A 26,049-nucleotide genomic window follows, 5' to 3' on the forward strand; every position below is an offset into this window, starting at 1 on the left:
GGTGGTGTTTTTATGAGAGGGGGATTATTACTATTACTATTATTACTTCAGGATTGTTAGGGGGTAGGATAGAATGGTGATATAGGATATTTTGTTTTGAAGGCATATTTCAAAAGTAGTCACACAAGCCACCATGTTTGTCCAGACTGAAATATAACAACTGTTGGATCGATTGTCATTAAATTTATTACATTATATGTAAAATGTAAAATGTACACAACATACAAGGCTGACTAGTTGTTGTCATGGCTGTCATGGTCTGCATTCTAATACCCATATTACCATACTATCTAGAGCGCCAGAAAATGATTTAGTATGTCCCAATACGTAGTTGGGCTAATTAAACAGATAGAAGACAGGTGTGGAGGAGATATCAGGCTGGTGAGGAGCACAAGAAAAAACAAGGGAAAACAGAATACTGGAAAAAAGGGCAAAAGACAGCACAAAAACCTCGAAAACACACAGAACACACGTAAAATGAAATTGTAATAACACAACCATGACAGAAAAGTCTGCACAACTGTTGGATGGATTTCTATGAGTTTTGGTACACACATTTATGTTATTGTACTTTGCATACAGAGACATATGAAGTCTTATAAATAGTCTGTTACAAATTAAACTACTCAACTGTATATTCAACTACAGTTCAGTATTCAACTACAGTTTCATTTGTTTGAACAGACGATAAGTCAATTTTGTTTAACAACAATTTTGTTAATCATTCATGGCAAAAACATTAAATGGTTCCCGCTTCACAAATGTTAGGATTTACTGCTTTTCCCTTTAATTTGTTTAAATTTATTTAGCCCAACTATTTTGAGGGTTTGAATTGTTGGTTGGACAGAATAAGCCTGTGAAGATGTCACTCAGAATGTTGTGTAGTTGTGATGGCATTCCTCACCGATTTTTTTACAAATCAAACTATCAAATCAATGTATTATTAGAGAAATCAACAGATTCATCCATAATGAAAATCATTGTTAGTTGCTGTCCTCTTTAAGATAGTTTAAACTTGCTCCACCTGAACCAACTACAACAGTGAAATCCTGCTTTTACATTCATGTATGAGTGATAATAATAATATAAGTACTGCGGTGCCTCAGTCTCACAGAGCTGCTAGCGTGGCTGTGCACTCGTAGTCCTGCTTTAGAGCTGTATCTAGCAGGAGAATGAGACAGCTGATTTCAGAAACTTGCTGGGGGCAGAGAGGTCAGCTCGGTGTGAATATTGTGGAGGCGGGGGTTGTCGACCGTGCCTTTAGGAACTAGTGGTGTTGAGGCTGTGTTGTTGTTGGGAAATGTCACCTCGGACTGTTTGGGCGTCTAAATCTTAACTGCGGGTACTTTGTCCCCCTCATTAACATTGTAGATTCCTTTTGACGCTGGATTCAGGAGCGTCTGGAAAAACAATAAGCATTTGAATATTGAATTCAATGCCCTGTTGAGGGAGTCAGTGGCCATTCAGAGTGTGTAAGTGTATAGTGTGTTGTTCTCAGACCTCCCCTGGTGGTACGGTATATCAGGGTGTTACGTAAAGAATTGTGAAATCATTGAGTCTAACAGCATTTCGCCCTTGTATTTAATTTTCTTGGGAATTCATCCATCTACGCTTCCCTCTCTACATTCCTGCTGCATCCTCTCCTTCCGTCCGTCTTCCTCACTCTGTCTTTCCACCACAGAGTAGGGGTTACAGCGTATTGCTTTTTGAAGTAGATATTTGCATAATCAGATTAGGATGCGTGATTGTCAGTGGGCTCCCCCATCAGAGGGTGCTCCAGAGGAGAGAGGGTGCTGTCCAGCCCAACAATGGATGACTCCCCTCCTCTCTCACCCTCCAACCAGCCTGCACCTGCATCCCACCCACCCATCCGGGCTCCAGGTCGGCCGCGACAACAGTCCACGCTTGGACTTGCAGCCGCGGAGGGGGTGAGAGAGAGCGAGAGGAAAGGGAAAGAAGGAGGGGGGTTCGAGTGCATGACGGGAGTGGGAGGGCAGGGGTTGAGCTGAGATATTTAAACATGCAGAGTGTGAATTGGCTTTAAGGGGATAAAGAGCTCAGGGCCTATCGGTTGGCACCCAACTCCAGAAATTCTTTTTCATGGGCGCCTCAGCCGGGAGAGCGAGGGGCTGCCTGCACTGATCTGGCCCATTGTGATAACAGATTCAGACAGTGTGCTAGACGCTGATAAGGAAATGTGCTCTCAATAGACGATTACCCACATACTTGGGAGAGAATAGTCAATCAGGAAAATATACTTGGTGGAGGGAATGAGAAGCGTACAGATTTGTTATTATTTTCAATGCAGGGTTTCATAATCCAGCTCGAAAGTCGAGGTCACAGTAATGCTCATACTGTGATTGGGCGATCTCTGTAAATAAGGTGTATCAGCAAAATGCATTTCACAGCCTGACAGCACATGTGCAGAAGCTGTCACGTGCCTTCCTATCCAGTTTCAGATGGTGATTGAATAATTGCACATTAGGAAATCTGAATTACACCTAAACATTCAACATATAAAGAGCCGTTTTTATTACATCTGTTATTACAAAGAAGTATTAAGTAAGTAAGTAGTAAGTAGGTTTATTTCATATTATTTCAACTCACCATGAAATTGTTCAAATCACCGTGAAATGACACAAGATCTAAATACCTCCTGAATTCATGCCGTGCTTGAGACAAACTGCTGCTGTACAGTTGTTTTTCTCTCTCCCAGCATAATATGATTTATTTAGTATTTTGGCATGTTTACAAAGAGTCACCTGTCAGTTCCCACAGGCCTCCAGTCAGTGTGTCCAGCTGCCCTCTGCTCCGTTTACACACCATTAGCCAGAGTTTAACAGCCGGGGTGAAAGCGCCCGAAACCAACTCAGTGTTTACTCTTCAGCTCAGTTCGTTGCAGCCTTTTGCCTGAAAACGGGGCACATTTTCTACAGTCACAATAAGCGATTAGGCATGTAAATGTCTGACCTCAGTTTAAATGGAGACGGCTGCAAACAAAACTGCTGGTATTGGAAGAAAAGCAGAAACAGATAGTCCATTGATCAGTTTGGTGATTGGCAGAAAATTAATCAGCAACTTCTTTAATCATGAAACAAGTGAAAGTGTTGCTCTAGTGTGAGGATCTTCAGCTTTTCTTTGTTTTTTGTTATATTAACTATATCTTTTGTTTTTGACAGTTTTTTCTGCAAAACAAGTAATGTCACTTTGAACTCTTTGAAATTATAATGTGCATTTTTCACTATTTTCTCACATTTAATAGACTTAATAGACAATTAATCGATTTATAGGGGGAAAAAAAGGATATTTTGGAAATCATCCTTATTCAAACTAGAATATCATTGAGGGTAGACCCTTGTTCACGTTAATTTCAGGTAACGGTGAAATTCAAAAATAGGGAAAAAAATACTGCTCACCCGGTGTCAAACGTCAAACTACAACAGAAAAAAAAGTAATAAGCGGCTGCATCCGAGTAACAATAAAATAAAAGATACAAAATATTAAGAGATGCAAAAGAATGCAGTTCACACAAATATATAAATACAGATTATAGATTACTCAATAATAAAATCCCAAGAGTAGGCTCATCTTTAATTCCTGCCTTTATACTTAATATTTATTGACGTCAGTGCTATCAAACTCCGTGTGCAGTAACAAAGTGTCGTTTTACTGCAGAAAACTCCATCTGCACGTTGGTCAACTGGGCAGTGTTTGACTCCAGAATGACCACCGACCCTCGGGTCACAAGTTAAGCTGTCACTTTTAGCGCTCTTCTCTCAGGCCTCTGGTCAGTGGACGGAGAGCAGAGGTCAGCTTTGTGTCCACACGGTCATCACAGGACTTGTGGACCAATGTTTCTGGGCTTATTGAGCACGAACAAAGAGGCAGCAGCTCTGCTCTTTACTTCAGATCCCTTGTGTCTTACACAGTGTGAAATAATCAGTGTCTCCACAATACATACTAAATTGTCTTTGCATACTGTTTTTCCAGTTAAGTGGGTTTTTTTGTACATTAACTGTTTATACTAACAGGAAATAATGCAGTATGTGTGCTGATACATTTCATTCAAATGTTTTTCCAAGAATGTAATCGTCAATTTTTCTTTCTTTGTTTTTCCTGGAGCTGTTTTACCACAATATTGATTTAGTTATTTATTTATTTTCCAGCTGTGTGCAGCTCCTCCATTTCATTTGTGAATTGTATTGTGGGTATTCTTAGTATACTTTTGTAGTTTTTTCAGTGAGAACAAACTACAACTCAAAACATGATTAGATTAAGTTAGTAGTGCTCAGAAGTTCAATGTTCAGCTGCTTAAAAAATACTTTTGCGTGTGTAACTATTGGATTAAAAACGATTTCATAAAGGGTTTGTTTTTTTAACAAATCATTTAATAAATAAATAGTTCAAATAAATAACATACTGTATATTCACAAGCAAACCAAAATAACTTACAAAAGAGGTATCAGAAGATAATTAGCACACTTCACAGTCGACAATCAATTCATAATCTTTGGCTGTATGACATGCGTATTTTACAAAAACTCAAACGAAAACACATTTAAATAAGAAGATATCAGTGAGGTGAAGCATGTAATTACTGCAAGAGGATTGTCAGTTTTGCCGAATTTCCTCAGCCCAACCCTCAGTGCAGCGAGTCAGTAATCAACAAAAACATTGTAATGTAAAAGGAATGAGAAATGGTCCATCTCAGAACTGATTCTTCTGAAGTCACATAACCTTGATAAATGAAAGTAAAGGTCAGATTTAGTCTTCTCGGGTAAAAAAACAGCATGTCGATAAAAAAAAAAAGTGCCCTTGGCTATTTTGAGACGATTGCAGTCTGGAGAATTGGCTGAGCCATTATCTATTCAAATGCTTTGCTGAATCTATCGCTTGAAATGAGAAATTCCTTAATCCCCTCCATTTTCCTCATCAGCAAAAACACTCTCTCATTGCAAAACTAAATTAGTTCCAGGCAGCCAGAAACAAGGAATATTAACACGAGGACATGAAGGGAATATTGTACATCCAGGTTTTTACACATCCATGCAAAATACAAATGACTTTTCACCTGCAAATCATATTTGAGGAGGCTGTGCCAACATGTTCAACCAAAGTCCACAAATATCACACAATATTGCAGCTTCTGCATTGAAACACAAGTCACACACAGGTGACAAATGCAGAGACAAAAATGAGTCTTGAGAAAGGACAAGATCAGTTTTTAAACCCAGGGAAAGGGTCAGAAAGTCCACTCAAGAGTTTCTTTTTTTTTTTTTAATGTGTGTTTGTGGCCGTGGTTCTACCAGGCCTCGGAGCTGTCGCAGCTGGATCCAGGTGAGGGGACTTCTGTGTCACTGGTCATGGCCCAGGGGTGAGGAGGGGAGTGCAGTTGCTCCATGTTTCCTCTGAGAAAGGTGAGCAGAGCAGTGGGGGAGTGGCTGGCCGGCTGACCGCTCTGGCTCTCCAGCAGCTGCACCAGGAAGTTGATGTAGCGCATGGCCAGACGCAGGATCTCGTTCTTGCTCAGCTTCTTCTCGGGAGGATGGGTGGGGATGAGTTTACGGAGCTCGGCAAAGGCGGTGTTGACGTTGTGCTGGCGCCAGCGCTCCCTCGTATTGGTAAACACCTTCCTGGTCATGGTGAGCTGCAACGGTCAGTTGACAAAAAATTAATCAGCAATCAAGCCATTTTGAAGATTTTATGCTCGTCTTCAGTGATTTAACGTAAAATAATCCCAGTGTCGAGGTGGCTGACTGAAAGGTGGAGATGAAGTAAATGTAAGCCTGGAGCAGAAAAACTGGCCACATCACACATGATGATAGAATTCATTTGTAAAATCCTACAAGAATATTTATCAGAGTTTATTTTGCCATTTGCTGCAGTTTTCTGCTAAACACAAGCCTCATATTCTCCCTCTTTATATAGGTTTTGTTTGCTTATACCAGACATTCAGCTGTCGATATAAATTATAGATTTAACATTTAACCTTAAGTATTAAGTATTTATAGCAGTATTTAAACTTTTAGTTATAAGCAGATATTTGTCAATAATTTAAACTCTTCCTGTGGACACCCATAAGTGGAGGCTCATGTGTAAACAGATAATGAATCAGAAAACACTGTTTATGAATATCATGCACTACAATGCATTTAAAACCACTGACATGGTTATATCATGCTATTAAATGCTAAATAATGAGTTTGCTTTGTGAGAAAAAAAAAATCTAAAATCATTATAAAATGATAATTTGTTCTTCTGAATGCCATGTCTGCTATAAATGAACATACTTTATTTAACATTACACAACAGCTACAAGCAAATATACCCTTGCATTACACATTCTTGATTAATTATTTACGTGATCAAAGCGGAAACACGTGGCCCCAAGGGAAGAAAAATAAATCCTTGAATATGTGACCGATTTCTTACCTGTGCGTGTGTAGAAATGTGCAGAAAATCTCAGATGCGGAGCCGTCCTCTGCAGGTCATCAGTTGTCCAGGAGTCCGGTGTTCATGTCCACTCAGTAACGTCTTGTCATGCTCGCTGAGAGAGATCCTTATGAGCGAGAGGGAGGGAGAGAGTGAAAGAGGGAGAGAGAGTATGAGGGAGGGAGGGATGGGGAGCAGAGAGAGAGAGAGAAGGGGTAAGACTGCTGCATGCTCGCATCCCACATTTTATAGCAGGGTGAACCCTATTGTGTGACGTGTGCTGTTGTGGAGCCTCTGTGGCATTGTGTGAGGTTGGTGTTAAAACACCACCCCCCCCTTTCTTTTTTCCATTTACAACCAATGCAGGTGGCCTTACAATCGTACTGTCCATAAGTTGTCACTTTAAATGATTTTCATAAGTGTTTGTGTGCAACATTTGGAGGGATTCTGGCTCTTTTTTTTTTTTTTTTTTGCGGCGCTCAACAGCCTTTTAAGTGACTATTTGTGCTGCTTTTATGATTCATTGCTCATTTAATCCTTGAAGGTTCGCTCTAAAGGTGACAAATAAATTCCCATTGAAGTGAAACTGAGACGTTCATCTCTCTGATCCTTCTCTTACTGCTGTGGACACTTGTTCCTTTCTGTTTCTCTGACATTAGGCATGGACAACCCACCTTCCCCTCCGCCGAGGAAAAGACCTTGATATCACCGGCCGCTCCACTATTGAATTCAGCCTGATTGGGCCACAAAAGGTAAAAATACCATATCCAGATTGACAGTCGAACAATATGGGTTTTGTTATGACTATGGTAATCTTGTTGAGCCATTCCAAGGGGCCACACATAAATTACAGAGGAAAGAGGGTGAGCGCAGCGTCCTGACTCACCTCCTACAACCTCTCCTCACGTCTCTCTCTCCCCCCTCTCTGCCTCCCACTTTCAACCTCCGTTCAGATAAAAAAACAAGTCTAGTTTAACCAATTGTCACTGTTCTTTTTACACCCTTCAAGTGTTGTTTCAAAGACGCAGCCTTCCATAAAAGTCTCTGTGTGGAGTAGGAATTTACATAATCCGATTAGGGGCTGGGATTAGCCCCGGGCCTGGAGAACAGGCCCGATGGGGGCCGTTTTCTGAATCGGCCATTCATGGGCCCTCCTGCACGTCCAAGAGGCTGCACCTGCAGGCCAGGCGCCACCGCTCTTTGGCTCTCCAGCCTCCACTGCAGGCTGAAGGCTTGCAGACACACTCGCTGTGGGACATTTTGACCAATGAGTTCATTACACCGACCAAGGCCAAGTGAGCAATTACACCTGATCTGTTGGGCTTTAGCTGCCATGCAGGTTGGAGCTGAAGGCAGTCTAAGCGTGATGAGTTAGGAAGGCACTTGTGGAGTTAATGACGTTGAATTAAGTGTAGCATTTTGATATGCAAGCATGATGACACATGAAGTCCAGTCAGCAAAGAGCATGACTGACTGAAGTTACTGCTGTTTGTTTTAGACAATTCGTGGACACAGACTTGGCGCTGTAGCTTTATTAGTTACAGCAATTAGTTTTTCGAAAAAGAAACGTCGAGTATTTTGATAATTGTTGTAGTCATGTTTCATGCAAAAATGGGAAATATTTACAGCTTCTCAATTGATTTGCTGCTTTTCACCTTATATTTTTGTAAACTAAATTGCTTTAAGACATTTTATAGACTAATCAATTAATAGATTAGTTAAAAAATGTTGATATAAACGTTTATCAAATTTTGTATATCAGGTTTTGGTCAACTAAAACTAACCATCTAAATAAATCTGTGGGAAATCGTAACCTCATTTTCTAAGTTTATAGACCAAACGATTAAATGAGAAAATGATCGTTAGTTGCGGCTTCTCTTTAGATTTAGATTTACACTGCTGTAGTTCATTAAAACATGAAAACACACAAACACATAACACTGACAGTATGAATACTCAAAATAATAAAATGCAATGTACAAAATTTTATGAAAAACACCAGCCAGTAAACATCTGATTAGTTTGATGACCTCACTGCAGACCCTTGCCAACTTACTCTTGTATTTACTGCTCAGATTACAACACCAGCAGCATAGTAGATGTAGACTTGTCGCGTTGCTATTACACCAATTATTGGTTCACAATTAATTACCAGCTGCCCTGATAAACTCTGGATAAATGACAACGAAATGAGCTCTGACTGTCTGGCTCTACACTGATACGAATTGTCCTGATCAATACACTGATAGCTAAAATGTAGAAATCAATACAACCAGCATGTGATCACTGCTGACCAAGTGTTTCAGTGACGTGAAAACATGTCTGGGTTTCCCTTCATGAATCCTTTTTTTCCTTAAAAAGTCAAAGTTGGCATCTTTGTCAATTAATAACAATAAATATGGTTTTAATGTTACAATAATACTGTAAAGTTGTCAGTGTTTGCAAATGAATTTAAGAATATGCAATTAAGACATACAGTCTGTCAACAAACATTGAGTTTTTTTAATTAATTCCAATTAATCTGTAACAGATTGTACATTTTGCATGGTCTGTCCACACTTTGTATATAGGCAGGATACATTTGTTACTCCTTGTTGGTCCGTTGTTGACTACCACATCCTACAAACACAAGCAATTTCTAGAGTGATTTCAACACTGATGACTCCGCATGGGACATTTTTCTTCAATACCTCATCTTATTTAAATGTTCTGATGTTGGTTACTGTGTCAAAATACTCCGTGTTGCTGAGACTGTTTTCCTTCATGGATGCATTGTTTTACTCATCATAAATCAGTGCAGGTTCAAGCAAACAAATGCTGGGGCTCTGGGTCTTATTGAGAGAGAAGGGAAAACACACAGGTGACACAGTTAACTGCCGCCTGTGATTAAAGATAACAGCTGTGTGACCTTTACAGCTGCAGATCTAAAGGATGGCTTTGGTTTAAACAGCCTGTTAATTCCCACAATGTATCTCCTGCCCAATTCAGTCCAGGGCTAAAGTATAGTCAGGGGCAATTACAGCACCATTACGCTGCTATTTACCTAGCCTTCGTGTGTGGAAGGCTAGGCTTTTGTCCCTGTGCCATTAAAAAACAAACCATTTAGTCTCTCTCTTTGTTTGTCCACTGCTTGTTAGAAGGCAGAGGCCAGAGAGACAGACAGAGAAAGAGAGAGAGATGTTTAAAAAAAACAAAAAACCTGGCGGGTTATTGATGGTGGCTAGCCAGTGCTGGATATGGCTGTCCAGAGGCAGGGAGGCTTGGAGTCGATGTCCCCGGGGGTCGTCTTTGTCTGGGGATCATTCCTGAGGGAGCTGGCTTCACTCTGCTGGCTCGTGAAGATAAGCACTCTCTCCACATGCTGAGAGACGATGATAAGGGGATTGCTTCACTAAATGAAAAAGGAAAAAAATAGCCCCACCATTGGAGCTGCTAAAATGAGAAGCTTTATCAGTTTAGCTGGGAAAGACCCCCGATTCCACTCCTCCAACCATAAATCACAATTTGTTTTTCACTACTGAGCATGCTCAATATGCAGGGAAAAACAAAAGCAAAATGTGCACACAGTTGTAATCTTGATGTTTAAGCTTATTTTGTAAGAAGAAATTGGTAATACCCCCTTTATTTATTACTGAAAAGCAAAATACAAACTCATTTACATTGTATCGTAATGCAGTCGTAAGCACATGTAATGCTTTTTAAGTGCTAATGAGCAGAATTTTCAACAATTACAACTTTGACGAAGGCATACTCCTAACTTTATAACAAGAGTTACAGGGGGCAGGACATTTAAATAACATATAATAATAAACAAGCATTATAAATAAAAGTCATTAAACATTAATAATAAAACTATAACACTAACACACAAAATACTCGGAAATATTAGTAAAATGATAAAATATCAGTATTTTATAATACACTACTTGCTCAAATAGACTGAATTCTTATTACTTTGTCAGCAACAACTTCACATATTTATTGTATGTTCCCGGTCATTTTCTCAATAGCAACCAACCGTTTTAAAAGAAAAATTATACAAAAAAATCATCAACATTTACAAAAGTACAATTTTTTTTCCCAAAAAAGTCCAGGAAACATAGCTTGCAATGCAGAATTTTTGCAGTTGAACTAGCCAAACTTCAACTTAATATTAGTATTAATAAAAACTCTGAAGCTCAACTTTTATGTAATTAAACCTGAATGTATCAAAACTGTAAGGATATATTGCTCTCATTTTTTTCATTCTCAAAGAGCCCACAGAGACAAAGCATTCATGCCTAAAACAATTTAAGCCTCGTCTGTCCGTCACTTCTGCCCGGTACCCTCTCATAGCTTAACCTGCCCTTCTTCAGTGGTGTCAACACTGAAAAAAAACAAAAAAAACACAAGTAAATACCTCAATCTGTTCAATAAAGCTTTAAAACGGGTCAATACAGATATTAGCCAGGTTTCCATCCAAATCTAGTGTAAATTTGAACAATTTTCTAGAAATATGAAAAAGCACTTTTTCCATCACTGCTGTTATGTGATTATTAGGAGTTCGGTTATTAAGAAAAACAGCTGAACGCACTAATTCTTCAGTAAGGTGCTATCAAATTATAGCAGAGGAAGAGGGCGAAACAAGATGTGTACTTAAAAAGAGTGCAAATATTTATGTTTGTTTCATGTATATATTTGAAGACGGTTACATTCTCCTCTTCACAGAACAGGTGGATGGAAAAGCACCTACAGCCACTATCATTCACCTGCTCCAACCAAACCTGCAGCCTCACCGCTCCTCTTCCTCTCTTGCCCTATCCAGCATTTGGAGCCATAGTTGGCTGAAACTGTTGTCCCTCCACGGGTAAGGCCGTGGTTGCTGCTCTGCCCTCGATCCCACAGCGTGACCTCTACAGGAGGGCTCAGATCGTAGAAAATGTGGCGGCTATCTGGATACTGGACTGTAGAGTATGTTGACATGTGACCGCCGGCTGGCTGTTGCAGGATGGGGCTGTAGCGAAACATGGAGTCCAGCTTGAAAGGACTGTCCAGCTGTGTTGGTGTCCACTCATCCTTTACTCTCTCAACAACTCCCCCCACTGCTCCAGCTCTGCCTCTCCATCCAGAAGGCTTCACCTCATTCCTGCCTCTGTCCTCCTCTTTCCATGGATCACTGCTGGTCCAGCTCCACTCGAGGTGAACATCACGCTTGCCAAAGGAGGAACTCAGGTCAAGTCTGAAATCTGTGTCGTCATTCTGCACCTTCGAGTCTGGATCACGGAAGGTGCGATCAGTTCCGAGCAGGAAGCTGGCGTTGTGGTCAGTACTGAATAGTTCTGGATGGGGGTTGGTGGGAGGTTCTGGTTGAGTGTCAGAGTTTATGTGCTTTGGGTCAGCAGTGGTGCTCCATGGACTGCTCGGTGAGAGGGTTCGTTGGTTTGTTTGAGTGACGACCATCTGAGACTCAGGCTGGTTTGGGTCTGCGGTCCGTGTGTAAAGGGAGGTGGTGTCACTGAACAGCTAAAACCAGGAGTAGAAGGATCATTAAGTACTGGACAAGTATAAACTGTCCTACAGATTATTTTGACACACATTTTGAAATTCTGTTAATCATTTGAGTTATTTTTCAAGCAAACATTTGCTGATCCTAGCTTCTCAAATGCGAGGATTTGCCGCTCTTCTTTGCCACACAATAGGAAATGAGATTTATTTTAGTATTCGCCTGTTGGTTGGACAAATCTTTGAAAGCGTTACTTTGGGAGGTTGTGTTTTTCACTACTTCATGACATTTCATAGACTTATTCAGTGATTAGTTGAGAGAATAATCATTAGATTAATTGATATTTGAATTGAAAAAATATTCCAAATTCTTAGTCAGCTCACCAAAAACATGATGAATCAAATGGATAATCAAACTGCAGGTTCATGTGTTTTTTAGATTATTCTAAGACCAACAGTCACAACAAAAGTAAGAAGAAGAATCTAGTCTGATAATCAGACTGAACAACCATTTTACTTCATTCATTCATCCTGACATTGTGTTCATGTTAGTCACCACCATGGCTGGGAGGAGGGGGGGTCATTTTGTTGTGTTTGTCCCGAAACAGTTAATTAGCAAATGACGTGTCTGCTGCCAACATAATTTTCAGTTGCCACGGAAACTGTGGTAACGGTTGTTTTAAGTAGGAGTAGTTAAATTAAGCAGTCAAGAAAATATGCCAGTTTCTTGGTTATAAAAGCACAAACAACCTGTACAGCTGTGTTTTTTTTCTGCCCACAACACTCTGATTGGTCGCCCTAATTTTCAACCAGCTGAAATACTGTTGTGATTCAAGTCTGGAACCAGGCTAGCAGGAGTCAACATATTAACAAACAATTATAGTTGAAAGTGTAGATACTTTTTCTCCTTTTTTATTTTATTCAAACTTACTATTTGTAAAAAGATCAGTGGATGATAAATAAATAATTCATAATTTTTAAATCTCTTGATCCCATAAATTGGAGTTTGTCAACCTCTGGTGTGCTTCAGACCCAGTATTGAGAGCCACTGACATTAACTGTACTGATGTATCTCTGATCACCTTGAGGACTTTCTGTGGCACCTGAGGAAGCAGCTTCTTCAGCTGGGATAGAGAGGCCCCAAGGAGCCAGTGGAAGGATTGTGCTCTCCTCAGCATTAGCTGACTAACAAGAGGGTTGATACATGGGAACTGGAGTAGCGACTTTTCCTCCTGGAGAGAAAGAAAACAAAAGTTGGAGGCAAAGCAGGAGCCTCTCTTCAGGCGTTAACCATGAAATGATCCTACAAGTCATTAATGAAGCCAAAGGAAAACCCTCTCAACCAAATACTAGACTGATCTATGTATCTTCGCATGGATAAATATCACCTCTGAGGGAATCACAGTCAGCCAGTCTCTGTCCAGGTAGTGGAGAGGGTCCCTGTCATCAGCCATCAGGCTGTGGAAGCAGATGCGACTGATCCAATTGGCTATTTCCATCAACTCAGACACAATCAGCACCTGACAAACACAGTAGAGGTGGTTTATATCGTTATTTTTCCCACCACTGTAATTTACAACTAACTTTATTTTTTAAGAGATATAGTGACCAGAGAGAGTTGATTGAAAAAACATTTTAATGGTAAAACAGAACGACCGAATGATGGGGTGAACTTTTACCACCAGTACATGACTGGTGGTACTCTATGACTTAGGAAACAAGGATATATAGTAAAAAACCATGAACAGTTGAGGTCAGAAAAATACATTTGTGTTGTGTTTGTGTTCTACCTTAACATCTAGACCCTCTGACTTCATGCTGAAGAGAACCAGAGACGAATAAACCAGCACCAGGTGGCTGAAGGATTCACTGGAAAATCTGCCATCACACAGACAGAAGCAGCGATGGTGAGCCTTTATGTATGAGATGTCTGCGTGTGTGTGTATGTGTGTGTGTAGACACTGACCCTCCTCCCTGGCTGTCTGGGCAGTGCAGGATGAGCCAACAGCAGTTGTATTGCAAAGAGAGAGCGGTCAGCCTCATCACTACTCTTTCACTGGCTCGCTCCTGACACAGTTCATCCTCCTCCTGCTCGCCCACATGCACAAACACACACACAATTAATTAATAAATTACGTATTTTGCCGCATTCCCATGCAATACCAAAGAAGCTCAGTAGGGGCAGATAACAACATAGAAGAATTTCAGCATCATAGATTTGTGTGCATCTGTCCTTTAAAGTATGCAGCAGGTGTCTCTGGTACCTGAATGATGACAGCAGTGCTTTCATCCACACTGATCACAGCGTAGTGATGGGTCCCTCCGAGCATCTGCAAGGACGGACAGTGGCTCCTCTCCAGCATAGTTATGTTAAACCTGTATCATAACACACACACATACAGACACCTTTCCACCTATGGCATTTAAATTATTATTGGCTGAACATTTTTAAAAGCCTGGTTGTAATAAAATTCTTGCAGAGATTTACTCTCAGCTTGTCCTCTTAGAGAATATCCTGTCTGGAGGAAAGTGTAGAAAAGGCTCTAGATGACAGAAACTTGTAACTGTTGTTTATTACATTCGTAATGAGGATACGTCTGCTGTTAAAGACCACACACTGTTTACCCCCACACCAAAGCATTGTGGCAGACAGATGGATGTGTCCTGACCTGATGCCTTAAAAACCACCTGAGCCGGCTAGAACTTCATTACAGTAAGTTTTAACTCAAGAGAGATACAGTAGCATAAACACTAGAGTTGAAATAATCAATTATTAGATCTCCAGAGAGTTAATTGGCAACAATTTCGATAACTGATTTCATAGGTACAGTTATTCTCTGGCTCCACCACCATGTGATAATGCTTTGTTGCTTTTTCTCTTTGATATATGTCGAGTGAACAAAGTCGGGATACACATGAACATTTTTCACTGTTTTCACTATTTAAATGATTCATCAAAAACATTAATACTGAATGAAAACATTGATACTGAAAACACTTGTTATTTGCAGCCTTAATAAACACCTATAGCCAGGTAGAAGAACTTCTATATATACACAATAAGAAGTCATGCATGATGACCTTTTTACTTTTTCAATATCTAATGGTTTAATGAAACAAAGCAAAAGTTTTCAGTGACACCTCATCCTGCCTCCCTCCATACTTATATTTAATAGGTTATCATATTCAGAGCCTGCTCTTACAGTAGATAACATAAAATGCAGATCATGAGGTTTGTGGTTGGCATGGAGTCTTACTGGACTGTAAAACTGTCAAAAAGATTTTTGCTGACAATTAATCCCATGGGGGTTTTGTCTCAAAATGGAAGTCCAATTAGATAGTAGCTTGTTGTCATTCTTGCTAGCTGTATATGATTAAATCAGACTACATGAATGTGAAAACGTACCCTGACTCGAGTGTCTGCAGCAGCAGTGGACAGTTGAGAAGCCCCTCTGTCACAAGCAAGACATACGGCACATTGTCCTCCAGGCCCCAGGAGGCCTTTTCCTTCTCTGTTGGGGAAAAAAACACACATATTTGGAGTAAAACAAATCACTTAACACATCACTGTATAATAGTGTGTATAACATATTTTTGGTGGCAGCTGACCAGGGTCGGACATGATTGTGTCAAAGGCGAGGTGACTGATGCTCCTCTCCCTGCAGACTGCCACCCATGGTGACTGGCCTGGATGGTCGTACTCCACCACCAGGGAGAAACAGCTCCAGGGGAAGTCGGGGCCTACATGCTGCTCACACACCACCACACACACACTGTCGCGTATGCTGGTGGAACAGGATGGGAGTGTGAAAACAACACTTCAACATAGCAGCTTGAAAACTTCCTTTAGCACAGCAACTATTACTGTTACTCTGGTATGTCAAAGCACTTCTGCTCTTTATTCATACAGGATGGAGCGATACGTTGCCCTAATGAAAGCCTCAGAGGCAACAACCTCAAACTAAAGAGTACTGTAAACAGTTATTTGCTGTATAGATTTTATAAGTGACAAGATATGAAATAACTACCCCAAAATCTGGATGTATTTTATAACACTCTTCAAATATGATTGTAATTATTGTGATAAATAGGGCACATTTTTACCTGCTGACCACACTGGCACCATTCAATTTATTCTTGTCCTTCTCAGGACAAACTGTAGTTACAGGAGCGCCTGAGATGACAAAAAACAAGCATGACACATTCATGATCATGTGTTTGTATAATTATTATTACAAGGAATATGACTCTTTTGTTTTTGGTTGTGATTTGTGAGTTTGTAGCCCAGAATCACAAGTGAAAAGGTCCGTGTTAAGTAGTTTGTATTAAATCACATCACTTTAGTTTAGTGGTGTTGATAGTTGATTAGTGAAATGGCTAAAAAGTGATCAAGAGTTGCTCACCAGTCACTTGGCTCAAGCTGTTGATGATTATAGATCTGCTGTCGTCACAGTCAACTGACAGTACAACAAGAATCTACAGAAAGACAGCCAGGACCAGAGCAAATAAACATTTAAATATTACTGTGATTGTGATCATAATGTCATATATGATTAATGGAACAATACAATTACATTTTGTTATCTTACTTCATCTTCTTAACCTACTGCAACTATAGGAGGTGTTTCCAAAATGCAATACATGTATGTGACACAATTTGTACACAATTAATAAACAATTAATCATTTAACAAAAAACTATATTCCTCCTCTCAATATGAAGACTGACTTTGTCCACGGTGTCCTGTTCTTTCCTGCTGTGCAACCATGCAGCCAGCAGCTGTTGCAGCTGCTGCAGTTTGAGGTTGGACTCCAGGTTCTTGTGACTGAGGTAGAGGATGATCTGCAGCCTCCTGAGCAGCTGCTTCAGACTTGGCTCTGTGCACGCCTCAGCTGCCTGCTTCAGGTACTCTTCAGTGCATAAGGACAAGACCGTAAACATCTCATTTTTGGTATATACTATTTTAGAGTCGGGGCTTCAGGAATTGTTTAAACACACACTGATGGATCACAAATGGGAAAATAATCGTAGCTTTGATTAAGTTAAAGGGGCACTACGTAGTTTTACAGACTCAGAACTATTTATCTTTTCCATAACTGAATAAACAAGCTGTTCTCAGAGGAAAATAAGGTCCACAGAACATTGTTTAAATCTAGAAGGGTAAAACAGTATCAAAATTGTGTTGTCCTTTAAGGTCAGTTTGTTTATTCAGTCACAAAAAAAGAAGAGTTTGTTTATCTAGTTTGTTTTGGCAAAAAAGAAAAATCAGTCAATGAAGATGCTTCTGATAAACATTTTAACTTTAAAAACATACATTCTCACTCAAAAATACCAAAGTGGTCTTTAAAGTAAGTTTAGACTGACCCAATGCAGTACTGAGGTTGCACTTCAGCAGCAGCTCCTTGAATGTCACCAGCATGTGTATCAGACCCGCCTGGTTCAAAAGCAGTTCCTGATCTGCACACAGCACAACACAAACAGTAGATTTCATACTTTTTCCTATGTAGATTTACTACATTAATATCTCATTACTACCATACACAGTTAAAAGCCAGTAATCTTTAGGCTTTACAAATTTATTTTTGCATTTTGAAATGACATTTTATACCTCTGACCAGCTCTGCGCTCTGTCCATGCGCCCTGCAGAGTGCCTTCTCCTGCTGCTTGAGCAGGAAGTGTGTTTGGTCTGGGGCCAGGCAGCTGAAGTCTCCCCACACCGGGAAGTTGAGCCCCAGCTGTCTGGCAGAGTTCAAACAAGGCTGAGCGAAGGCCAGCAGCTCACAGTACGCACGCTGCTGGCTGTCTGTAAGCCAGCACACAGGGGTATAAAAAACAGACTTCAAACACTATCTGAACCATCTTAACAATGCTTTCATCCAACTAGGACAGTTTTAGTCACATGTTTTGGTATATATGAAGGTGAAGGTGGTGTGAAAGTGTCGTACCAGTAGCCTGGACTTGTACCACTCTGCTGTCCCATCTGTTCTGAGGGATGGGCTGACTGACAGGACGACTGATAAGTTGACCCGTTGACTGAAAAGCTGATTTCTGCTCTCTAGTAACATTTCCTGACACCGCACCACTCATATACGTTGGCGTCCTGTCTGATCTTTGCATCTGCTCTGGAGGAGGCTGCAGCTCAGGTGTTTGTTGGTTTACTGGTGGTGCTGCTAAAAAGCCGAAGAGATGAGATCACAGTGTGTGACATAAATGAGTTGTCAGACCACACTACAAGTAGGATAAGTACCAAAGTGAAGTATCTTGGACTTGAAATTGAAAATGAAATTAATAAATAAACTAGCAGTTATTTACATAATGGACTGATCTACAGATCATTTTAGTGATTTATCTATTAATCATTTAATTAAGATTTTTGACCACCAAAATATTTTGCAGATTTGTTTTAACTATATCAATCAACTAATTGCTGACTAATTGACTAATGCAAACCATTTAAGCTATTTATTTTCATGACATTCGTGTACCACACAACAGAAATTAAACCAAAATAAAAAAAAATTAAGATAATAATACTTAATATGTGCAAAGTTGCATTTGATTGGCTTGTGCCCACAGATCTGGAGGCCACATTTTCTTAATATGACCACCAGATGGCACCAAAGTTTAAACCAAAATCAAATCTACTCTCTGGTAACATTTCGTGACACAGCACCACTCATACATGTTGGCCTCCTGTCTGATCTTTGCATCTGCTCTGGAAGAGGCTGCAACTCAGGTGTTTGTTGGTTCACCGGTGGTGCTGCTAAAAAGAGGAAGAGACGAGATCACAGTGTGTGACAAATGAGTTATTAGACCACACTGCAAGTAGGATAAGAACCAAAGTGAAGTATCTGAACTTGAAACTGTTTAAATGACATAAATGTGAGGGTATCTCAATGAAATCTACTAAACCTAGGCTACCTACATACAAATAGGCTACATCATTTTTGTGACATGCATGTGTACAAAAAACAAAGTTATCAGCAGAAAAATGTATAAAAGTCATGCTGCAAAACATAAAGGACATAACACATTATTAATTCAATTCAACCAAATTAGCCACAGCAGCAACAGAAGTTAACCTGTCTTAGTGCTGGTTAAGCTTTGAGATGTTGCAGTAACTGGAGCAGTCTGTTGAGATCTCAGTATCATGAAGGTGGACAATGGGTCCAGGTCCTTCTCTGGTGGACGTTTTTGATTGTCTCTGATTTTCACTGTGGAGGATGCAGTCTTCTCGGGAGTGTAGACGCTCTGCACTGTCTTACGGTCGGCTCCCTCTGTGTTGATCTTATTAGCAGAAAACACGGCTACAACATCTGAAAACCTCTCGTCTGAAGTTTCATCTTTGTTGGCAGCAGCAGGTTTTACTTCCTTATTGATGGTGTTGACAGTGTGCATCAGGAAGGTCTTCTGACACGAGTCAGCAACTGTTTCACTTTGAAGAAGGGTACCATCTGTAGAAGCTTTAGCAGGAAAAGCAACTGCTTCAGATTTCTCCAGGTGAGGAAACGGAGTTTTGTTTGTAGGATTCACCAGGATCAATCTGTCTGTGACTGAGACCAGAGGAGACGAGATAATATGTCAGAAATCTGCTGCAACAATCTCTAAATCTCTACAATTTTAATGCTCTTAATCACTAAGACTGGTTAGATGCAATACATAAAGAGAAATAATCAAGAGGTTAGGCTGCAACTCTTTCAATAAATAGAGATAAATGTTCTAATAAAAATATGTTGTTGTTTTTATATGTATTCCAACTTCCCACTCTACTTTGATATAATTACCATATTCACTTCCATCCTCTAACAAAACTGATTCAATAAAAAAGACGACCCACCCTTGTCATGTTCAGGCGACAGTTTTTTGAAGTCTTCCATCTCTAGTTGCTTGGTGGGGGGAAACTCAGATCTCATGTCCTCCATGAACTCACAGTTGCCACACAAATAAACCTCCAGGTCTCCCATCTCCGTCTGAGTCTGCAGTTTGTCATCAACGCAGGCAACATTTTGTTTCTCCAACTTTATAACTTTCAAGGCCTCAGACAGAGGATGAAACTCAACAGCTGAGTCACATATTTGAGGCTCTGGAAGAAAAACAGCAGATTAGATTTTAAATGACATTCTTATGTGAAAGACAAATGTTGTATACTGTAGGTCTCTAAAAAACAAAACAAAAATGTTAAGAGCCTTTCACATAGTATTTGTCAACATTTTGTGTTTAACTATAACTAACTAAACAAACTAAATTTGCAATAAAATGCTTAAATATTAGGTATTCCAATACTTTGAATAAATAGCAAACAATTTTCATCTGACAAAAACCTAAAGAAAACTACTAAGGATTATCCTGAACAATGAGCTAATAAACATGCATGTGTGTATACAACTGTATAGTAATAAATGAATGTCTGCTTCTTAGAGGCTGCAGAAGCAGAGCTGTCCCCCCAAAACTCTGTTGTATCCTTTAAATCTCATTCTAACAAACCGATTTGAAGCTTTAAATTCAGGAAGAACAACGACATCTGGTGGTTTGAAAAGCCTACAGCAGCCCTTCATGACGGAGGCCAAGGCACTTTAACATGTCACTGATTGTGTGTTTAAGTGTGTGTGTTTGTGTAATCCAGAAATATTAAGGAACCAGGTGTGTTCTTTGTTAAATCTACAATACTCTGTGCTGTAGTGCTGCAGTACATGCACACATCATGTGGAACCCTACAGTAAAAATAAGTGTCCAAAGAGTTTTTTGTTGACATAAAATATACATCTACATTTTTGCTATAGTTTGTGTCCACTGTGGGCTTGTGTTTTAATGTCATAGTTGATATTAAAACTACAATCTTTTGTTTATTACAACCAACCCATGTTATAGTTAACAGACCAAGCCTACAAATTTAGCTAGGGTCTTTTACACTTACCTACGTTTGTCTAATCTTTAACTGAATATTTTAATTAGGTTGCACCTATATGTGAATGTTCCTAAATGCATCTTATTTGTCTGTTTGTCAGAATGTTTGTTTGTTCAAGAGTTTGTGGAAGTTTGGAAAAAATTCAATTAAAAACTGCAAAATTAGATTAATTACCTGCCAACACAAAGCCCACCACAGAGGTCGGATGCTTCTCTGCCCTCCAAAGTGCCGCCTCTATCTCTCTCTGAGTGCTCGTCGACACCAAAGACCTACAAGACAATCATTAATGATATAAGAGTTTCTCTATATGGCGCAACACTTGCATTAAAAAGAAGATTTTGACATGTAAATTGTGTGGCTACTGTCTGAATAGGATTTTGTTCATCTTTTTTGTAATAGAAATGCTTTTCACGTCCACTATTTGACTATCAGAGCAATTTAAGTGAGTTTTCTTTCCGTAAGTTCAGTAACTGATAAAAAATATATGAAAATCTCACCAGGATAACTGCTGTATTACCAGTCTGATCACATGGTAACTTGGTACCATCACTCACCGTCTGCTGTGCGGTGACAACTCTTCCTTCTGGAGCTCACATGTGGACGGACACTTCTGGGTTGGACTGGTTTTGGGAGTTGACGTCAAAGTCACGTCCGGCTCCATTTCAGTCAGAGGGGTCACACGTCCTGAGAGGAACATTACTTTTAAGAACATGGCAGCTACCAGCATCATACTTATAAAAGGTGAGTAGAGCTGTAGTTGGTGGGTTTGACATTGAAAGAAATATGTAAAGTAACGTCTTTCTCTTAATTTATATTATTTATTCATTATTCTATTATTTCTACTTTTTTCAATTAATTAGATTGTTGGCATTTGGCAATGTATACATCCTGACTTTTGTGACGTAGTTTAATGTATTTCACTCTTTTTCTAATCTCTTCTGCCATTTTGATGTCTCTTATGAGGAAATTCATGTACTCTGTGATATATCTATGATATTCTATGAAATGGTATGCGTTCTGTATATGCTTATCTTCTGTAATATTGTAGATGGATCAGCCAGACTGTGTACTCTGAGTTGTATCTTTGGTAAAATGGAAATTGTTTATAGACTTGAATAGTGGACTTGCAGTTGCTGCTGCCCATTGTTGTTGATTTTTGAAGTGTGTTTGTATGAGGTAATATGACCTCGCTGGATTCTCCGCTAATCAGCACCTGATTATTTAAAGAAACACCTGTTGGCAATCAAGCACTGAGCAAATGTGATGGAGCAACATGTGAAAGGCGTAGGAGTATTTATTTAATTTTATTGAAGAAATTAACAGGCTTCTCTTTTTGTTCAGGATGTGTAGCATCCATTACTGTCAGAAGCTAATATGTTGAGACACACAACAGTACTGCTTACATATATAAACATAATTAATAATGATCCAATAGTATAACACTGATCGGGGCCATTTTGCAAAATGACTACTAGTAAGTGAAGTAAAATCTGGAATGCAGGACTGTTACTTGTATTTTAATAGTGAGGTACTGAGACTTTTACTCGAGCATTTGGTTTGAATACTTCTTCCATCGCTGCTAGCAGTGGTAAACTTTGGTAAATCAGCTGCTGTAGAAAAGATTTCTGTCCACACATGATCAACTAACAAGTCAGTCTTTCTAACTTTTACCTGCCACTTCTGACTCTACCAGGCCTCTATTCATCTTGCTGGACTCCCCATTTGGACTTCCCATTTCATGGGAAATGTCTACTGGTACTGATACATCTGAAAGGGAAACGTGAAGATGTGTTTCAGCTAACTTGCCTGTGCATTTTAATTTGATCTAAAATAGATCTCATCTCATCTTCACCTCTATGAAGCACATCCACGACTGGGGTGTCTTCATCCAGCTGTTCAGGAACAACATTCATACGACCACGGATGCTTGAAAAGGCAGTGTAATCTTCCTGGCTCAGATTCATTGTGTCCACTACAACTGGCAATAGCAGAGACTATAGAGAAAAAATTACCAATGTTAAAACATTTCATACATAAGCACACCTTTTGGTATTTATAATTTTTAACTACCTCTTCCTTCATCAGTGACTCTTTAACAAACTCCTCATTAATGTCTGCACACGTCTGAACATCAGTGGTGGTCACATCAGGAGGCTTCTCGTAAGACGCACAGTGCCTGAAACAAGTTTTAACATTACACACAAACCAGGAAATGAATGGAACAATAAAGCAGGTAAGAATCATTTTTTTGCACCTTGTAAGCATATTTGAGGATGCAACAACCACTGAACATTCAAACCTGAATATGGTGTCCTCAGAGAGGGTATCTCCTGTTGAGCTCAGCAGAGGGTCGGCCACAGGAAGGGTCCTCAACCTCGACAACATGGCTTTCAGCGTGGGTAAATGTTTCTTAAATTGTGACAAGTAGTCGACAGCCATGAGCTCTTCTGGCACAAGGAGATCTTTGACAGATGTAAACATATTTTTAGAGAGAAAGAAGATCGGTGTCACATTCAAATCAGTCACTTCTGTGGAAGGGAGTAAATAAAAGACAGATATTCTTTAAGTGCTGCCAGGATGTTGAGTTACCTTTGTTCTGTCTTCCAGGCTCCATCTGGTCAGCTGTCAACTTGAAAAATGATTCCTGACATTGATCATTGATCTGGGATTTTTTTAAAAGACAAATATACTCATCCAAGTCTAGATCATTCAATGAGTCAGGATTAGAGCTGGGTATCCGCTCCACATCCCCTTTCACTTCACTCAGACTAACCTTAAATCTGGAATAAATAAATATTGATATTACAACTCAAATTATGAAACATAATGAGATTGAAATGGTGCGCATTGAGACGGGTTTTAAATCACCTTTCTGGTGAAGTAACCGTTTGTGTTATTTCTCCCAGGTCATCGAGCACAGAGCCATTGACAAAGAGTTTGCAGGTGGAGATCACCTTTCCTATAACAAGTGTAAAAGAAGTCAATATCATCACGTTTTTTTTTGATAAAGTTTGAATTTCATACTGAGTGCCTGTTTGTTCAATTTGTTCAATGAAATTAAAACCAAAAGTTAGTACAACATGGACTGGGCCACAGAACATCGAACTATGTATTGTGTTAAACTTAAATCTAATCCCTCGTCGTGACTCATAAAACGTGCCAAAACCAGGGTCGACTTGTGTACCTCTGATCCACGGTGTCCTGTAGGTGACATCAGGCAGCTTTCCGCTGTGGGGGTACAGGTCACTAGTGCCAGTGAAGTACGGTGTTGGCAGCGCCAGCAAATTCATCATTACGTTCTGATTAGTGGTGGCCTGAAAGAAAGACAGACAGGGAGGAGGGAGGCAGGGCGACATGGCATCAGGGTTTAATGACAAATTGTGAGGAAACATTAACAAGCCACACACTCACCTCAAAAACATAGTCGAGAGCTTTGTATCTGTTAGCAGAGAAAATCTGAGCAGGAAAACATCTGTCATTTTCTGACCTGTGAAAGTCATACAAAGAAGAGTACAAGTATAATAAAGGCAAACATTGATGTCATGATTCTTTCTTTTAATTTCTTAATGACTTACATGTATGTATAACACAAATATAAGTACTCATTATGCAAAATGGCCGATTTCAGAATCACATATCCCTAGATTATAATTAGTCATGCATTAATGTGTAAATTACTCATAAGATTAGCTGATAAAGGCGAGTAAATTTTTGATTACTTCACATACTGTGGCTTGATCATAACGATCATTTGTATATATTTTGTATTAATAAAAGGCATTACATGAATGCATTGGAGTAAAAACAGCAATATTTCCCTCTGAATTTTACTGGAGTAGAAATATAATGTCGCAGAAAATGAAAAGTCTAAAGAGTAACGTTACTTAAGATGTCTAACGTTATCACGACAGCTACTTTAGCTCGGTTAGCTAGTTAGTTAGTTAGCTTAGCTATGTTTTCCGAGTAAGCTAGCAAAGTTACAACGCTGTTTGGCTAACTTATTTTCCATCGCCCTGAACTCGTACATTAATCTGCTGAAACTAAAGCTTAAACGACGCAAACTGAGCAGATAAAACTTGAATAACCCGACTGTGCTAGTTAGCATCAAACTTACATAATGACAACGAGCTGTTGTGTCCAGCGGAGACGCAGCCAAAGATCGTTAATTGAGGATGAATCAGTTGTTCGTTCACCCTAATTGATAGCATTAATAGCAACATTGCGAATAATTGGTAGAAAATTATATTTGAAGCATCTAGGAAAAGCAGCCCGTTAGTTGATGCATTGACTTATTTGTTAAATCTTCCATTAATCATCATTTATTGTCCATTATAATACTAAGACATCCACGCAGGAGATGCATTGTGGGGAAGCCTTTGAGGACTTTGGGGTTGGCAGATGAATTAAAGGGTCACATTCGAGAAAACATACTTTCTCACATATCCCATTTGACATGAAGATGGTTTTGATTTTATGTGACTGGATCCATTACACCAACACTATCAGCATGGCTATCAACCAATGGGAGAGCAGGAGAGAATGTTATTGTTTGAAATTGAGAACTGGGTCTTTGATCTGGATTCTAAAGCTGTCGAGCTCTTTGATTGGATGTGACCATTCCTTCCATTCCTCTGATCACTGCTATGAGACACACATCACAGTAGTAGAGGTGTTACAAGTGTTGCATTCAGTTCAGGAATATACGAAGCCAGGTTTTATCCCAGCTATATCGAAGCAAGATTTTCAGTAAAGTGCGTCAATTTCTTCAAGATAAGAAGATGAACAGAAAAGAACGACTTGTCTCCCTGCCGGCCCTGACCCGTCCACTGGTCCCAGAGATTAAGAGGAAGGAGATGAGAATTGAAAAGACAATCAAAACCTGCCAACAATCAAAAGCTCATAGACTTCCCCCCCTGCCGAACGTGCCAGCCATGCCGGCCCTGCCGGCCGGGATGTCTCTGACCCATCCACTGATCCCACCGATTAAGAGGAAGGAGATGAGAATTGAAAAGACAATCAAAACCTGCCAACAATCAAAACCTCGAAGACTTCCCCCCCTGCCGGACGTGCCGGTCCTGCGGGTCCTGCCGGCCGGGATGTCTCTGACCCGTCCGCTGATCCCACCGATTAAGAGGAAGGAGATGATAATTGAAAAGACAATCAAAACCTGCCAACAATCAAAACCTGGTCCACTTCCCCCCCCGCCGGACCTGCCGGCCAGGATGTCTCTG

The 26,049-nt window shown here is 39.9% G+C and overlaps 2 protein-coding genes across 4 annotated transcripts; both read right to left on the reverse strand.

Annotated features, from left to right (window-relative positions):
• Nucleotides 1-4,382: 4,382 nt before the first annotated feature.
• On the reverse strand, nt 4,383-6,703 carry tal2 (T-cell acute lymphocytic leukemia 2). Its single transcript, XM_084359960.1, has 2 exons — nt 6,433-6,703; nt 4,383-5,647 (listed from the first exon to the last, which is right to left on the reverse strand). The coding sequence occupies exon 2, from the start codon at nt 5,639-5,641 to the stop codon at nt 5,303-5,305; it is 339 nt and encodes a 112-aa protein (XP_084216086.1). The 5' UTR covers nt 5,642-5,647; nt 6,433-6,703; the 3' UTR covers nt 4,383-5,302.
• A 3,335-nt stretch (nt 6,704-10,038) lies between these two features.
• shoc1 (shortage in chiasmata 1) lies at nt 10,039-25,008 on the reverse strand. 3 transcript variants are annotated; one of them, XM_084359952.1, is made up of 29 exons: nt 24,933-25,008; nt 24,230-24,305; nt 24,003-24,132; nt 23,687-23,777; nt 23,408-23,598; nt 23,118-23,280; nt 22,889-22,994; nt 22,671-22,812; nt 22,490-22,585; nt 21,373-21,502; nt 20,993-21,087; nt 19,751-19,996; nt 18,996-19,466; nt 18,587-18,676; nt 17,859-18,083; nt 17,522-17,716; nt 17,278-17,370; nt 16,642-16,823; nt 16,317-16,389; nt 16,018-16,087; nt 15,523-15,698; nt 15,320-15,425; nt 14,178-14,289; nt 13,880-14,001; nt 13,704-13,791; nt 13,302-13,433; nt 12,996-13,145; nt 11,181-11,934; nt 10,039-10,798 (listed from the first exon to the last, which is right to left on the reverse strand). In XM_084359952.1, coding segments are annotated over exons 1-29 (4,593 nt in total). In that variant the 5' UTR covers nt 24,935-25,008; the 3' UTR covers nt 10,039-10,712. The 3 variants fall into 3 exon arrangements, with proteins under 3 accessions (XP_084216078.1, XP_084216076.1, XP_084216077.1); XM_084359950.1 differs by lacking the exons at nt 23,408-23,598; nt 23,687-23,777; nt 24,003-24,132; nt 24,230-24,305; nt 24,933-25,008 and having other exon boundaries at nt 18,587-18,673; nt 23,118-23,364; XM_084359951.1 differs by lacking the exons at nt 23,408-23,598; nt 23,687-23,777; nt 24,003-24,132; nt 24,230-24,305; nt 24,933-25,008 and having other exon boundaries at nt 18,596-18,676; nt 23,118-23,363.
• Between the last annotated feature and the right edge of the window lie 1,041 nt (nt 25,009-26,049).

The sequence above is a fragment of the Pagrus pagrus genome, assembly GCF_965226575.1.
Source record: "Pagrus pagrus genome assembly, chromosome: 8".
NCBI classification, from domain to species: Eukaryota; Metazoa; Chordata; class Actinopteri; order Spariformes; family Sparidae; genus Pagrus; species Pagrus pagrus.